The following is a 14638-nucleotide window of genomic DNA, read 5'->3' on the forward strand; positions in this document are numbered from 1 at the left end:
TTTTACTGTCTAGCCAGCTTGCTTCCTAGAGTGAACAGTCATTGAGTGGGTTGATCCAGAGGGAGGAGCTCAAACCCTGAAAGTGTCTGGCCAGCGGCAGGGCATTAGCACTTTAGGGAAGGGGTGGGTATGGCGGTGACATCACAAAGGCCTTTTGCAGGTCCTCAGCCTATTGGTCAAAGGTGGTGGGGTGGTGATGACCTCACAGAGAGATGCTGACATCAGGCAGGCGGGACAGGGGCGCAGGGCTAGGGGAAGCTCGGAGAGCCCTGTGGCTTTGCTTCAGCAAGTCTCCTTCTCGAGGTCTCTCTTTGAGGACGTAGAGAGTATTAGGGTTCACGTAGCTGAGGGCGAGGAGGAACCTTTTTTGAGTTTTCTCCTTTCCTTTTACTGATTTTACTAGAAAACAGACGTCCCTGTTTTGAAGGTAAGAGCCTCTGAGAGGTTTGGAACCTGCTCAGTCTGCTGCATCTGGTGCCAGCTGAATTCTAGGCATGGAAAACACTAGTTTAATGTGGCCGAATTTTGTTCCCCACCTGGGATTTTGTCCCGTAGAATCAGTCACTGGGGACATTAGGGTTTATCCTTTTTGTTTGACATTTTCCTCCATCTCTCCGAGTTTTCTCTTAATCTCTTACTTCTTTTGTCCTGCTCTTCTCTCTTGCCAACACTATGACACCTGCCCTTGAGCCAGAGGTAGAGACCCACCTCCTTTGAGCTGCCCTGCATGCCGCCTTCACCCTGGGCATGCAGAAGGACATCACCCAAGAAGTCCAGGTAGATTATGCTAAAATCATGGATTGAAGAGCCAGCTGTCATCCTGCCATGAATCCTTGCTAATTGCCTGCAGGGGGATGTGAATGAGAGAGGCGGAGATATGTGTTTGGGGGTCTGACCAGTGCTTCCCAGAGACCCCACTTCCCATCCTGTGGCAGGTGTAGCCCCACTTTCCCTAACTCTGACCCATGGCTCTCCCTTGCTTTTCAGGATCTGCATAGGGTCGTGCCAGACCTCCTGGATGCCATGCTGGGGAACCTGCTGGCAGAGTCCCCAGACACCAACAGGCTCCACTACATCTTGAAGGTGAGCCCGATGAGAGGGGTGGGGGCAATTTTACCTTAAGTCTTAGCTCCATTTTCCAGTCTGTCCTCCTAGCTGGGTCCCCAGCCAGGATGCGGGAGGTAAGGACATTCTGCCAGGACAAGGCCTGCCAAGAGAACCTGGATGACAAGCTCTACATCCTGCTGACAGCACCTCCCCAGCACAGACAAACTCCAGCACATCTTGGTGGTGAGCAGAATGGGGAGGGACAAGTGGGGTGTTACCTTAGCCCTGGGGACTCCTAGAAAGAAGAGACTGAAAAATCCATGTTTCTCTTGGATCCTTCCGATAATGCATTGGTGAAATAAACTCCCTGGGTGACCTTGGGGTTAACTCACTTCCCCATTACGGCATCAGGCTTCTCCACTATGAAATCTATCCTGGGGAAGAAGGACAGAAGCCCCGACAATCAACTTCACCTGTGGGTGTCTGGTCCTGGGAGCCTAAACCAACTGGACTATCTGCCCCATCACCTCAACTGCCCTGGCTTTCCCTCCTAGGGCCTTGTCCTAAGTGCTCAGCCTGGCCCCTTCTCGGCTTGTCCTTGATCTTTAAAGGACTATCGAAGCCCCTCCCATGCCTGCTCCCCTTGGGGTCCCTCTCCTGGCAGAGCACAGGCTTGACCCTGGGGCAGGCTGAAACTGGAAACCCGTGGGCCAAGAGTAACTGTTTGCTCTCAAAGGTGCTGAAGACACAATGGAAGAGGAAATCCTTTGGCCTGGATTTAAATTATTCCAACTGAAAGTGAATCAGAGAAAATAGATCCAGAGTTATCTTCCTAGCAGCAGAAAATGTGGAGCGTGATAGATGTTTAGGTCAGAAAGGACCATTATGTGCATCTAGTCGCACCTCCTGTATAACTCAGGCCCTGGAATGTCAGCAAGTGGTTCCTTCAGCCAACTATAACATGGGACTGAGCCAGAGCACGGCTTTCAGAACGACATCAACATGCATTAGAGCCAGCTGGCTAACAGAAAATCTTTCTTCTACAGTGACGTGAGGTTAAGGGACATGGAGGAAAAGCTATGGAGGCTGTGATTAAAATTCAGACAGCGAGGCCAGGAGAACCGGGACTAGGTCCCAGGACTGGCTATCAGAAGGCCTGCCATTTTCTATTCCTGGCTTTGGGACCATGAGCGAATCTCTTCACCGCTGGGTGCCTCGGTTTCCCCAACTATCAAATAGAGCTAATCAAGGTTTTGTTTGTTCTCCCCATTTAAAGGGTGGGAAACCAAGACAAAGTTGGGACCTGTTTACACTACAGGTCTGTAGTACATTTGTAAGCTGCTGACCCCCACATGTTGTTCAGAGCCTATGGACAACACAGCTCCTACAGGTGTCTTTGTTCTGTGCTTATCCCCTATGTACCAGGAGGGCTCGATGGTCTTTTCTCACTGTGCTGTGGGGAGCAGGTCCTGGGTCCTAAGGGTTTCAAGAAGCTCTGAAGGACTAATTTTTTAAAATATTTTTATCAATGAATTGGGAGAAAACATACAATCCCTGCTGCTAAGGTTGGTGGGTGACAAAACACTGGCAGAGTGGTAATTACTGATGAGGAGAGCGTAAGGATACAGAGAGATCTGGCTCATTTGGCAAGTTGGACCCATTCAAAGAAAACAAGTTTGACCAGAGCCAAATGCAAGGTCCTATACCTAGCAACAAGGCATGTCAGCCACACCTACAGAATGGGGAAGTGTATCCAAGAAAGCAGTGACTCTGAAAAGAATATAGGGGCTGTAGTGGAGAAGCCACTCAACATGAGTTCCCAATGTGATGCTGCGATGAACAGGGTTAAAACCATCATTAGACGTACGAGCAGAGCCGTGAGTAGGATAGGGAGCTGACACAGCATCAGTGAGACTGATATTGAATATGGTATCTGGTTTTGGTGTCCAAAGATGTTTTGATATTTCCAAAGATGTTGAGAAATAGGAGCTGGGGCAGCAGAGCCAGCAAATGTTCTAAGGGCTGAAGAAAAATGCCCTCTATTGAGCTATTGAAAGATCTTACCCTGTTTAGCTTATGAAAAGAAGACAGAAAGGTGACTTCATTGAAGTGCTGAAGTGCCTTAATGGAGAGAAAATATTGAGTATTAAAGGGTGCTTTAATCTAGCAGAGAAAGACATAACAAGATCCAATGGCACCTGCCCTTGAGCCAGAGGTAGAGACCCACCTCCTTTGAGCTGCCCTGCATGCCGTCTTCACCCTGGGCATGCAGAAGGACACCACCCAAGTCCAGGTAGATTATGCTAAAATCATGGATTGAAGAGCCAGCTGTCATCCTGCCATGAATCCTTGCTAATTCCCTGCAGTGGGATGTGAATGAGAGAGGCCGAGATATGTGTTTGGGGGTCTCACCAGTGCTTCCCGAGACCCCTCTTCCCATCCTGTGGCAGGTGTAGCCCCACTTTCCCTAACTCTGACCCATGGCTCTCCCTTGCTTTGCAGGATCTGCATAGGGTCTTGCCAGACCTCCTGGATGCCATGCTGGGGAACCTGCTGGCAGAGTCCCCAGGCACCGACAGGCTCCACTACATCTTGGAGGTGAGCCTGATGAGACGGGTAGGGGCAATTTTACCTTAAGTCTTAGCTCCATTTTCCAGTCTGCCCTCCTAGCTGGGTCCCCAGTGGCCCGTCCTCGGTCAGGGCAGTCAGTGCAATGCAGTGTCAGGCCCTTCCTCCTTGAAGAAGAGAGGAAGGAGCTGTAACTTGAAGCCAGAGCTCTGTCTGGTTCTGTTGCGCACTAAGCACAGGGCCCTTGACTGGCTTGGAAAGTAAGAGTCTGAACCCCTCTTGTGAGATGCAGAAGATGGTCCTCTGAGAAGAGTCCCAGGCTCCTTCCTAGAGAAACAGAAGGACCCCAGAGAATCAGCCCTCCTCTCCGACGGGCCCTGAGATTCCTGGGGGAATTGTGCTCACACTCATTCCATATACCCAACCAAGGACTTGAGAGGCAGGGAGGGGTGAGGGGTCTGTCTCCTCCCTGGTGAGCTGTTCGGGAATCAGGAGCGCAGGGAGAATGGGACCAGCCCCGACACCGAACACTGTTCCAATCTAGAGAGAGAATGAGAGGTTGTGACTTGCAGAATGCAGGCATCATCCTGAGGGCAACAATCCCCTTCTAAAGCTCTACAATGAATGAATCAGATATTCCACAAGCACTGCAACCAGAATGGCAAATGCGTGTGTGTCTCTCTTTCCCAGGGCTGACCATCCGTGAGGCCAAAGACCTGTGGTGCATGAGACAGCTCAGGGAGTGGGGGTGGCTGGGTCTAGCCCCAGGATTTGGAGCTTGGCTGTAGGCAATCTGTTAATGCCTCACATCCTGTTGATTTTAGGACTTTGGAAAGTTCTTGGAGGGGCAGAGAGGATTCTTCCTCCGGACGGCAGTGATGGCCATCTATGACGCACTGCTGCGTGTGAGCCAGGCTGGACTGCTCCTTGCCATTAGGAGCAGCACGGCCCTGCTCAGATTCACCATCACTTTCCCTGAGTTTGACGTAAGTGAACTCTGACCCCAGCTTCCTGAGTCCAGGCGTAGGCGGGCTGGCTGTCTCCAACTGGCTGTAGGATCTGCTGCTGCAGGGGCTGTGGATTAGGAGTGTTCCTCTTGGGGAAGCAGAGGCAGAGGCAGAGCAGGGAATGAGCTTGGCTTGAGTCAAGTTCTTCTTGTCCTGGTTAAGTGGTGACTGGGCTTTTAAGGGGACCATGGTCCAGGTTCATGCCTTCCTGTCATCATGAAACAGCTGGGGAAGCAAGTCCTCATGGAGGGCCCTGCCCGCATCCCTGTTCTCCAGGCTCCCTTGGGGGCAGAGGAAATTAAGGCTCTAGCTCTAGCTTGTATCCTCTAGCATCCCCCGCAGAGCAGTTGAGGGGAAAAAGAGAGTCCTGACCCAGGGGGGACTGGGAGCTAACAGGGAAAAACTGATGGAGTCCCCTCTCCCTCTCCCTTCCATTAGAACTCAGGAGAGTTCTGCTGTCTGCCAGGTGCTAAGATACGGGATATGGACCTCAGGCTGAAAAAGATCCTAAGGGGAGCGGGAAAGTATCTCTTATTGTCCTTCACATGGGAATGAATGATACGGCTAGATTCTCGCTGGAACGTAGCAAAGGAAACTATGCCAGACTGGGGAAGACGTTTAAGGAAATTGAGGCTCAGGTGATCTTCAGTGGGATTCTGCCTGTTCCTAGAGAAGGGCAACAAAGATGTGACAAGATTATGATGATCAACAGATGGCTCAGGCAGTGGTGCTATAAGGAGGGCTTTGGGATGTACGGCCACTGGGAAGCATTCATGGACAGAGGACTGTTCTCTCGGGACGGACTTCACCTGAGTAAGGAGGGAGATAGACTTCTAGGATGGAGGCTGGCACAACTGATTAAGAGAGCTTTAAACTAGGAATTTGGGAGAGATGGTTGGGAGATGTCCAGGTAATCTCCACGCCGGAATTTAACTTTGAGAGGGAAGAAAACAAAGTAAGAAAGGATACAGCCATGGGTAGGAGAATGGACATAAGGAGGAAGGGTAGTGTAGATACCAGTCCAATAGGTGATACTGGTGGTAGAATGTCTGTGCCTAATCGGGTAAAGAATGTCAGTGAAACCAAACAGCAAAAACTAAGATGTTTGTACACTAATGCAAGGAACCTAGGTAACAAAATGGAGGAATTAGAGCTACTGGTTCAGGAAGTGAAACCGGATATTATAGGGATAACAGAAACATGGTGGAATAGTCGTCATGACTGGAGTACAGGTATTGAAGGCTATGTGCTGTTTAGGAAAGACAGAAATAAAGGCAAAGGTGGTGGAGTAGCATTGTATATCAATGATGAGGTAAACTGTAAAGAAATAAGAAGTGATGGAATGGATAAGACAAAGTCTGTCTGGACAAAAATCACATTGGGAAAGAAAGCTACTAGAGCCTCCCCTGAGATAGTGCTTGGGGTGTGCTACAGACCGCCAGGATCTGATCTGGATATGTATGGAGACCTCTTTAATGTTTCTACTGAAGTAAACACTACTGGGAATTGTGTGATCATGGGAGACTTTAACTTCCAGATATAGACTGGAGAACAAGTTCTAGTAAAAATAATAGGGCTCAGATTTTTCTGGATGTGATAGCTGATGCATTCCTTCACCAGGTAGTTGAAGAACCAACAAGATGGGATGCTATTTTAGATTTGGTTTTGGTGAGTAGTGAGGACCTCATAGAAGAAATGGTTGTAGGGGACAACCTTGGTTCGAGCGATCAGGAGCTAATTCAGTTCAAACTAGATGGAAGGATAAACAACAATAGATCTGGGACTAAGGTTTTTGATTTCAAAAGGGCTAACTTTTAAAGAATTAAGGAAATTAGTTAGGGAAGTGGATTGGACTGAAGAACTTGTGGATCTAAAGGCGGAGAAGGCCTGGAATTACGTCAAGTCAAAGTTTCAGAAACTATCAGAATCCTGCATCCCAAGAAAGGGGAAAAAATTCATAGTCAGGAGTTGTAGACCAAGCTGGATGAGCAAGCATCTCAGAGAGTGCTTAAGAAAAAGCAGAAAGCCTAGAAGGAATGGAAGATGGGAGTGATTAGCAAGGAAAGCTACCTTATTGAGGTCAGAACATGTAGGGATAAAGTGAGAAAGGCCAAAAGCCATGTAGAGTTGGACCTTGCAAAGGGAATTAAAAGCAATAGTAAAAGGTTCTATAGCCATATAAATAAGAAGAAAACAAAGAAAGAAGAAGTGGGACCGCTAAACACTGAGGATGGAGTGGAGGATAAGGATAATCTAGGCATGGCCCAATATCTAAACAAATACTTTGCCTCAGTCTTTAATGAGGCTAAAGAGGAGCTTAGGGATAATGGTAGGATGACAAATGGGAATGAGGCTATGGAGGTAGATATTACCACATCGGAGGTAAAAGCCAAACTCGAACAGCTTAATGGAACGAAATCGGAGGGCTCAGATAATCTTCATCCAAGAATATTAAAGGAAGTGGCACATGAAATTGCAAGCCCATTAGCAAGAATTTTTAATGAATCAGTAAACTCAGGGGTTGTACCATATGACTGGAGAATTGCCAAGATAGTTCCTATTTTAAGAAAGGAAAAAAAGTGATCCGAGTAACTATAGGCATGTTAGTTTGACGTCTGAAGTATGCAAGGTCTTGGAAAAAAATTTGAAGGAGAAAGTAGTTAAGGGCATTGAGGTCAGTGGTAATTGGGACAAAATACAACATGGTTTTACAAAAGGTAGATCGTGCCAAACCAACCTGATCTCCTTCTTTGAGAAGGTAACAGATTTTTTAGACAAAGGAAATGCAGTGGATCTAATTTACCTCGATTTTAGTAAGGCATTGGCTATGGTTCTACATGGGGAATTATTAGTTAAATTGGAAAAGATGGGGATCAATATGAAAATTGAAAGATGGATAAGGAACTGATTAAAGGGGAGACTACAGCGGGTCATACTGAAAGGTGAACTGTCAGGCTGGAAGGAGGTTACTAGTGGAGTTCCTCAGGGATCGGTTTGGGGACCAATCTTATTTAATCTTTTTATTATTGACATTGGCACAAAAGGTGGGAATGTGCTAATAAAGTTTGCGAATTACACAAAGGTGGGAGGTATTTCCAATACAGAGAAGGACCGGGATATCATACAGGAAGATCTGGATGACCTTGTAAACTGGCGTAATAGCAATAGGATGAAATTTAATAGTGAAAAGTGCAAAGTCATGCATTTAGGGATTAATAACAAGAATTTTGGCTATAAATTGGGGACACATCAGTTGGAAGTAATAGAGGAGGAGAAGGACCTTGGAGTATTGGTTGATCAAAGGATGACTATGAGCCACCAATGTGATATGGCCGTTAAAAAAGCTAATGCAGTTTTAGGATGCATCAGGTGAGGTATTTCCAGTAGAGATTAGGAGGTGTTAGTACCGTTATACAAGGCACTGGTGAGACCTCATCTGGAATACTGTGTGCAGTTCTGGTCTCCCATGTTTAAGAAGGATGAATTCAAACTGGAACAGGTACAGAGAAGGGCTACTAGGATGATCCGAGGAATGGAAAACCTGTCTTATGAAAGGAGACTGAAAGAGCTTGGCTTGTTTAGTCTAACCAAAAGAAGGCTGAGGGGAGATATGATTTCTCTTTATAAATATATCAGAGGGATAAATATCAGGGAGGGAGAGGAATTATTTAAGCTTAGTACCAATGTGGACACAAGAACAAATGGATATAAACTGGACATTAGGAAGTTTAGACTGGAAATTAGACGAAAGTTTCTAACCATCAGAGGAGTGAAGTTCTGGAACAGCCTTCTCAGGGGAGCAGTAGGGGCAAAAGACATATCTGGCTTCAAGACTAAGCTTGATAAGTTTATGGAGGGGATAGTATGATGGGATAGCCTAATTTTGGCAGTTAATTGATCTTTGATTATTAGCAGGTAAATATGCCCAATGGTCTGTGATGGGATGTTAGATGGGGTGGGATCTGAGTTACTACAGAGAATTCTTTCCTGGGTGCTGGCTGGTGAGTCTTGCCCACATACTCAGGGTTGAACTGATCGCCATATTTGGGGTTGGGAAGGAATTTTCCCCCAGGGCAGATTGGCAGATGCCCAGGAGGTTTTTTGCCTTCCTCTGCAGCATGGGGCATGGGTCACTTGCTGGAGCATTCTCTGCACCTTGAGGTCTTCAAACCACGATTTGAGGATTTCAGTAACTCAGACATAGGTTAGGGGTTTGTTCCAGGAGTGGGTGACTGAGATTCTGTGGCCTGCATTGTGCAGGAGGTCAGACTAGATGACCATAATGGTCCCTTCTGACCTTAAGTATATGAATCTATGAATCTAGAATTCCCCAGGCTGGGTCACCTTGTGTCACAGCTGGCTCTGTGCACCAGTGATCCAGGCAAGGACTCTACCAGCTGCTGTTGCACCAGACAGGTAAGGAACCCAGCTGGGAAGTGGCACCCGATAGAAGAGTGAGACTGGGACCCCAGCCAATTTCTCTCAGACTGACCCCGGCTGCAATGGGATTGGAAGGACACAAACACTGCAACCAGAATGGCAAATGCGTGTGTGTTTCCTGGGGCTGACCATACATGAGGCCGAAGACCTGTGGTGCCAGGACAGCAGGATCCTGGGCTACCTGGACATTCTGCCAGGACATGAGACAGCTCAGGGAGTGGGGGTGTGAGAGCAGGTGCTACTGGGAAAGGAGATGAATTCACCTCCATGAGCAGGAGGGAACAAGCTTGTCCCCAAAGCAGCTCTAACACAGCTCTTTAGCAAGGCTAATTAATGACAAGCATTACCTCATCACGGACTTATGTTCTTAGGGCACGGTGCTTTCACTCTTGGGAAGAGCAGCCAAGTTCCCTAAGTGCCCTCTGCGAGCCTCTCCTGTCCCCCAGGGCCTCAGCCATTTCCCCCAGTGGCCTAGTGTCAGTGTCAAGCAAGCCACCACTTAGAGAGAAGGGGAGGATTCAGTCAGCAGGGGCTGCTGATCTGCCCCATTCCCCAGGGCTGCCATCCTGTGGCTTCAGCAGTAGTGTCTGGGATGAGTTGGGGCAAGATGTCAACCTGCCCGCAACCCACTTCACTGCTGCCAAAATCCCTCCTGCCCTCCCGCTAGAGCCCCCGCTCTGCCCAAGCTGGGTGGGGGTGGAGGAGAGGGTTCTGAGAACTTGAGCTGTGTTTTGGAGGTGGAACAGCTGTCAAGGGCACTGAGGGGGAGGTGGCAGGAGCTCCCCCTACAAGGAGGGGGGTTGGCCCTGAAGCAGGGGCGGCTCTAGACCCCAGCGCACCAAGCAGGCGCTTGGGGGCGGTATTTGGCTCGGTTGAGCTCATGCCTGCGGCAGGTCCACGGAGCCCGAACGAGCGGACCTGCCGCAGGCATGACTGTCCCGCCTTCCCGCGGCTCGGTTGAGCTCCCGCGATGCGCAGGTCCGCTGGGCCCGAGCTCCGGTGGACCTGCCGCAGGCATGCCGGCAGGAGCTCAACCGGAGCTGCGGGAAGAGGGGACCCGCCGCGGGACCGGGGAAGGGCGGCGCAGCGCTCCGCGCTGCTTGGGGCTGCGTGATTTGTAGAGCCGCCCCTGCCCTGAAGGTTACTAGAAAGGACAAGAAGACTCCATTCTGGGGTTCAGGAGGTGAATCCATCCCTCAGAGGTGGGCAGGTGCTAGGTGAAAATGCTGCTGGTTCCAGGTGCCCTTAATTGCCCCATATTCTTCGGGGCGTTTGAGTCTCTGACAGGTTCTCATTCCCTTGCAGCAGGAGGACATCACAGGCAAAGTGATGCGCCAGCTCCGCATCATCCGGCACTTGCGCCAGGTGCCTGAGGCACTGCAGGGGCTGTGCCTCTGAGGCCACCAGCAACTCCAGCCCGCTCCCTGCTGCAGGTACTGCTCTGGCTCACTGTAAATGGGGAGCTAGTGGAAGAGGAAATGGAGCCCCCTGGCACTCACTAAAAGGGAAAGTGGTGGATTCTCCATCTCTTGATGTCATTTAATGAAGACTAGATGCCTTTGTGGAATGTGTTTGCCCCAAAAGTAGCTGTTGTGCTATACAGGAAGCCTGTGATATGCAGGGGGTTAGAATAGATGCTCTGAAGGTCTCTTCTGACTATAAAGTCTAGTAATTTTGGAAAAAGTGAGTGTAGCATTGGGAGCAGCCTGTGATGTTTTACTGTCTAGCCGGCTTGCTTCCTAGAGTGAACAGTCATTGAGTGGGGTGATCCAGAGGGAGGAGCTCAAACCCTGAAAGTGTCTGGCCAGCGGCAGGACATTAGCAGTTCAGGGGAGGGGTGGGTGTGGCAGTGACATCAGAAAGGCCTTTTGCAGGACCTCAGCCTCTTGGTCAAAGGTGGTGGGGTGGTGGTGATGACCTCACAGAGAGATGCTGACATCAGTCAGGCAAGACAGGGGCGCAGGGCCAGGGAAAGCTCGGAGAGCCCTGTGGCTTTGCTTCAGCAAGTCTCCTTCTCAAGGTCTCTCTTTGAGGATGTAGAGAGTATTAGGGTTCACGTAGGTGAGGGCGAGGAGGAACCTCTTTTGAGTTTTCTCCTTTCCTTTTACTGATTTTACTAGAAAACAGACGTCCCTGTTTAGAAGGTAAGAGCCTCCGAGATGTTTGGAACCTGCTCAGTCTGCTGCATCTGGTGCCAGCTGAATTCTAGGCATGGAAAACACTAGTTTTAGGTGGCCAAATTTTGTTCCCCACCTGGGATTTTGTCCTGCTCCTCTCTCTTGCCAGCACTATGACACCTGCCCTTGAGCCAGAGGTAGAGACCCACCTCCTTCGAGCTGCCCTGCATGCCGTCTTCACCCTGGGCACGCAGAAGGACACCACCCAAGAAATCCAGGTAGATCATGCTAAAGTCATGGATTGAAGAGCCAGCTCTCATCCTGCTTTGAATCCTTGCTATTTGCCTGCAGGGGGATGTGAATGAGAGAGGCGGAGATATGTGTTTGGGGGTCTCACTAGTGCTTCCCAGAGACCCCTCTTCCCATACTGTGGCAGGTGTAGCCCCTCTTTCCCTAACTCTGACCCATGGCTCTCTCTTGCTTCTCAGGATCTGCATAGGGTCTTGCCAGCCCTCCTGGATGCCATGCTGGGGAATCTGCTGGCAGAGTCCCCAAACTCCCACAGGCTCCACTACATCTTGGAGGTGAGCCTGATGAGAGGGGTGGGGGCAATTTTACCTTAAGTCTTAGCTCCATTTTCCAGTCTGTCCTCTTAAGTGGTTCCCCAGTGGCCCATCCTCGGTCATGGCAGTCAGTACAATACACTGTCAGGCCCTTCTCCTTGAAGGACAGAGGAAGGAACTTGGAGGGGTGAGGGGTCTGTCTCCTCCCTGGTGAGCTGTTCGGGAATCAGGAGCGCAGGGAGAATGGGACCAGCCCCGACACCGAACACTGTTCCAATCTAGAGAGAGAATGAGAGGTTGTGACCTGCAGAATACAAGCATCGCCCTGGGGGCAACAATCCCCTTCTAAAGCTGTGCAATGAATGAATCAGATATTCCACCCTGCGCACAATGTCTCAGCCCCCTGGAGATTTGGGAGGGGTGGGTGTCATTTGCACAACACGTGCACCTGCCCATTGATCCTGAGCTGTCTCCTTTCCTCACAGCACATTAACTACTGGATCGTGTCCAGCGTGTCACAGAAGAGAGCCAAGGCCATTAGGAGCAGCACGGCCCTGCTCAGATTCACCATCACTTTCCCTGAGTTTGACGTAAGTGACCTCTGTCCCCGGCTTCCTGAGTCCAGGCGTAGGCGGGCTGGCTGTCTCCAACTGGCTGTAGGATCTGCTGCTGCAGGGGCTGTGGGTTAGGAGTATTCCTCTTGGGGAGGCAGTGGCAGAGCAGGGAATGAGCTTGGCTTGAGTCAAGTTCTTCTTGTCCTGGTTAAGTGGTGACTGGGCTTTTAAGGGGACCATGCTCCAGGTTCATGCCTTCCTGTCATCCTGAAACAGCCTGGGAAGCAAGTCCTCATGGAGGGCCCTGCCCACATCCCTGTTCTCCAGGCTCCCTTGGGGGCAGAGGAAATTAAGGCTCTAGCTCTAGCTTGTATCCTCTAGCATCTCCCGCAGAGCGGCTGAGGGGAAAAAGAGAGTCCTGGCCCAGGGGGGACTGGGAGCTGACAGGAAAATGCTGATGGAGTCCCCTCTCCCTCTCCCTTCCATTAGAGCTCAGCAGAATTGCCCAGGCTGGGTCACCATGTGGCACAGCTGGCTCTGTTCATCATTGACCCAGGCAAGGACCTCAGCCGGCAGGCCAGGGAGGGGGTTTACCGACTCTACCAGCTGCTGTTGAACCAGACAGGTAAGGAACCCAGCTGGGAAATGGCACCCGATAGAAGAGTGAGACTGGGACCCCAGCCAATTTCTCTCAGACTGACCCCGGCTGGAGGATGAGTCTCTGTCTGTCTCTTTCTCTGTTCTACACTCCTCCCCTGCTATTGTGTTGGGCCAGGCACACAGTGAGGACTCTGCCCACTGTGCAGCCGCCAATGGGATTGGAAGGACACAAGCACTGCAACCAGAATGGCAAATGCGTGTGTGTCTCTCTTTCCCCAGGCTGACCATCCGTGAGGCCAAAGACCTGTGGTGCTCGGAGAGCAGGCTCCTGGGCTACAGGAAGACAGCCAGGGTGCGGGAGGTAAGGACCTTCTGCCAGGGCATGAGACAGCTCAGGGAGTGGGAGGTGGCTGTGTCCCCTGCAGTGCTGCCTCCCGTGGTCACTAGATGGAGATGGCGTTCTAGCCCCAGGATTTGGAACTTGGCTCTGGGCAATCTGCTAATGCCTCACATCCTGTTGGTTTTAGGTCTTCGGAAAGTTCTTCTGGGAGGGGCAGAGAGGATTCTTCCTCCGGACAACAGTGCTGGCCATCCACGACCCACAGCTGCGTGTCAACCAGGCTGGGCTGCCCGTTGCCTACTCCCTCCTGTGGGAATCCCAGCAGCTGCTGGTGGACAAGGTTAGCAGCTGCATTAGATTCAGGAGACTGCGGCGAGGCGCAGGCCTCATTGCCATCCTATCGCCATTCGCTGGCCTGGCAGCAAGGAGCCTGGTGGGGAATGAGAGTGAGAGCAGGTGCTACTGGGAAGGGAGATGAATTCACCTCCATGAGCAGGAGGGAACCAGCTTGTCCCCACAGCAGCTCTAACACAGCTCTTTAGCAAGGCTAATTAATGACAAGCATTACCTCATCACGGACTAAGGCACGGTGCTTTCACTCTTGGGAAGAGCAGCCGAGTCCCCTGAGTGCCCTCTGCGAGCCCCTCCCGACCCACAGGGCCTCAGCCAGGTCTCCCAGTGGCCTAGTGTCAGTGTCAACCTAGCCACCACCTAGAGAGAAGGGGAGGATTCAGTCAACAGGGGCTGCTGATCTGCCCCATTCCCCAGGGCTGCCATCCTGTGGCTTCAGCATTAGTGTCTGGGATGAGTTGGGGCAAGATGTCAACCTGCCCGCAACCCACTTCACTGCTGCCAGAATCCCTCCTGCCCTGCCCCCGCTGCTAGAGCCCCCTCCCTGCCCAAGCTGGGTGGGGGTGGAGGAGAGGGTTCTGAGAACTTGAGCTGTGGTTTGGAGGTGGAACAGCTGTCAAGGTCACTGAGGGGGAGGTGGCAGGAGCTCCCCCTACAAGCAGGGGCATTGGCCCTGAAGGTTACTAGAAAGGACAAGAAGACTCCATTCTGGGGTTCAGGAGGTGAATCCATCCCTCCGAGGTGGGCAGGTGCTGGGTGAAAATGCTGCTGGTTCCAGGTGCCCTTAATTGCCCCTGATACCTCGTGGTATTTGAGTCTGTGAGAGGTTCTCGTTCCCTTGCATCAGGAGGACGTCACGGGCAAAGTGATGCGCCAGCTCTGCATCATCCGGCACTTGCGCCAGGTGCCTGAGGCACTGCAGGGTCTGTGCCTCTGAGGCCACCAGCAACTCCCAACCGCTCGCTGCTGCAGGTACTGCTCTGGCTCACTGTAAATGGGGAGCTAGTGGAAGGGGAAATGGATCCCCTGGCACTGACTAAAACTCTCTCCC

At 50.9% G+C, this 14638-nt stretch overlaps 1 protein-coding gene across 2 annotated transcripts in view; it reads left to right on the plus strand.

The window, feature by feature from the left end:
• The window catches only part of LOC120400640 (maestro heat-like repeat family member 5), a 61165-nt gene that overhangs the window by 9880 nt on the left and 36647 nt on the right, over window positions 1-14638 (plus strand). For both annotated transcript variants that reach the window (XM_039529489.1, XM_039529488.1), the window contains exon 2: window positions 12228-12332. In XM_039529489.1, the coding sequence (XP_039385423.1) occupies window positions 12228-12332 (105 nt within the window). The remainder of the gene's footprint in view (window positions 1-12227; window positions 12333-14638) is intronic.

Source organism: Mauremys reevesii, linkage group 3, assembly GCF_016161935.1.
Source record: "Mauremys reevesii isolate NIE-2019 linkage group 3, ASM1616193v1, whole genome shotgun sequence".
NCBI lineage: Eukaryota > Metazoa > Chordata > Testudines > Geoemydidae > Mauremys > Mauremys reevesii.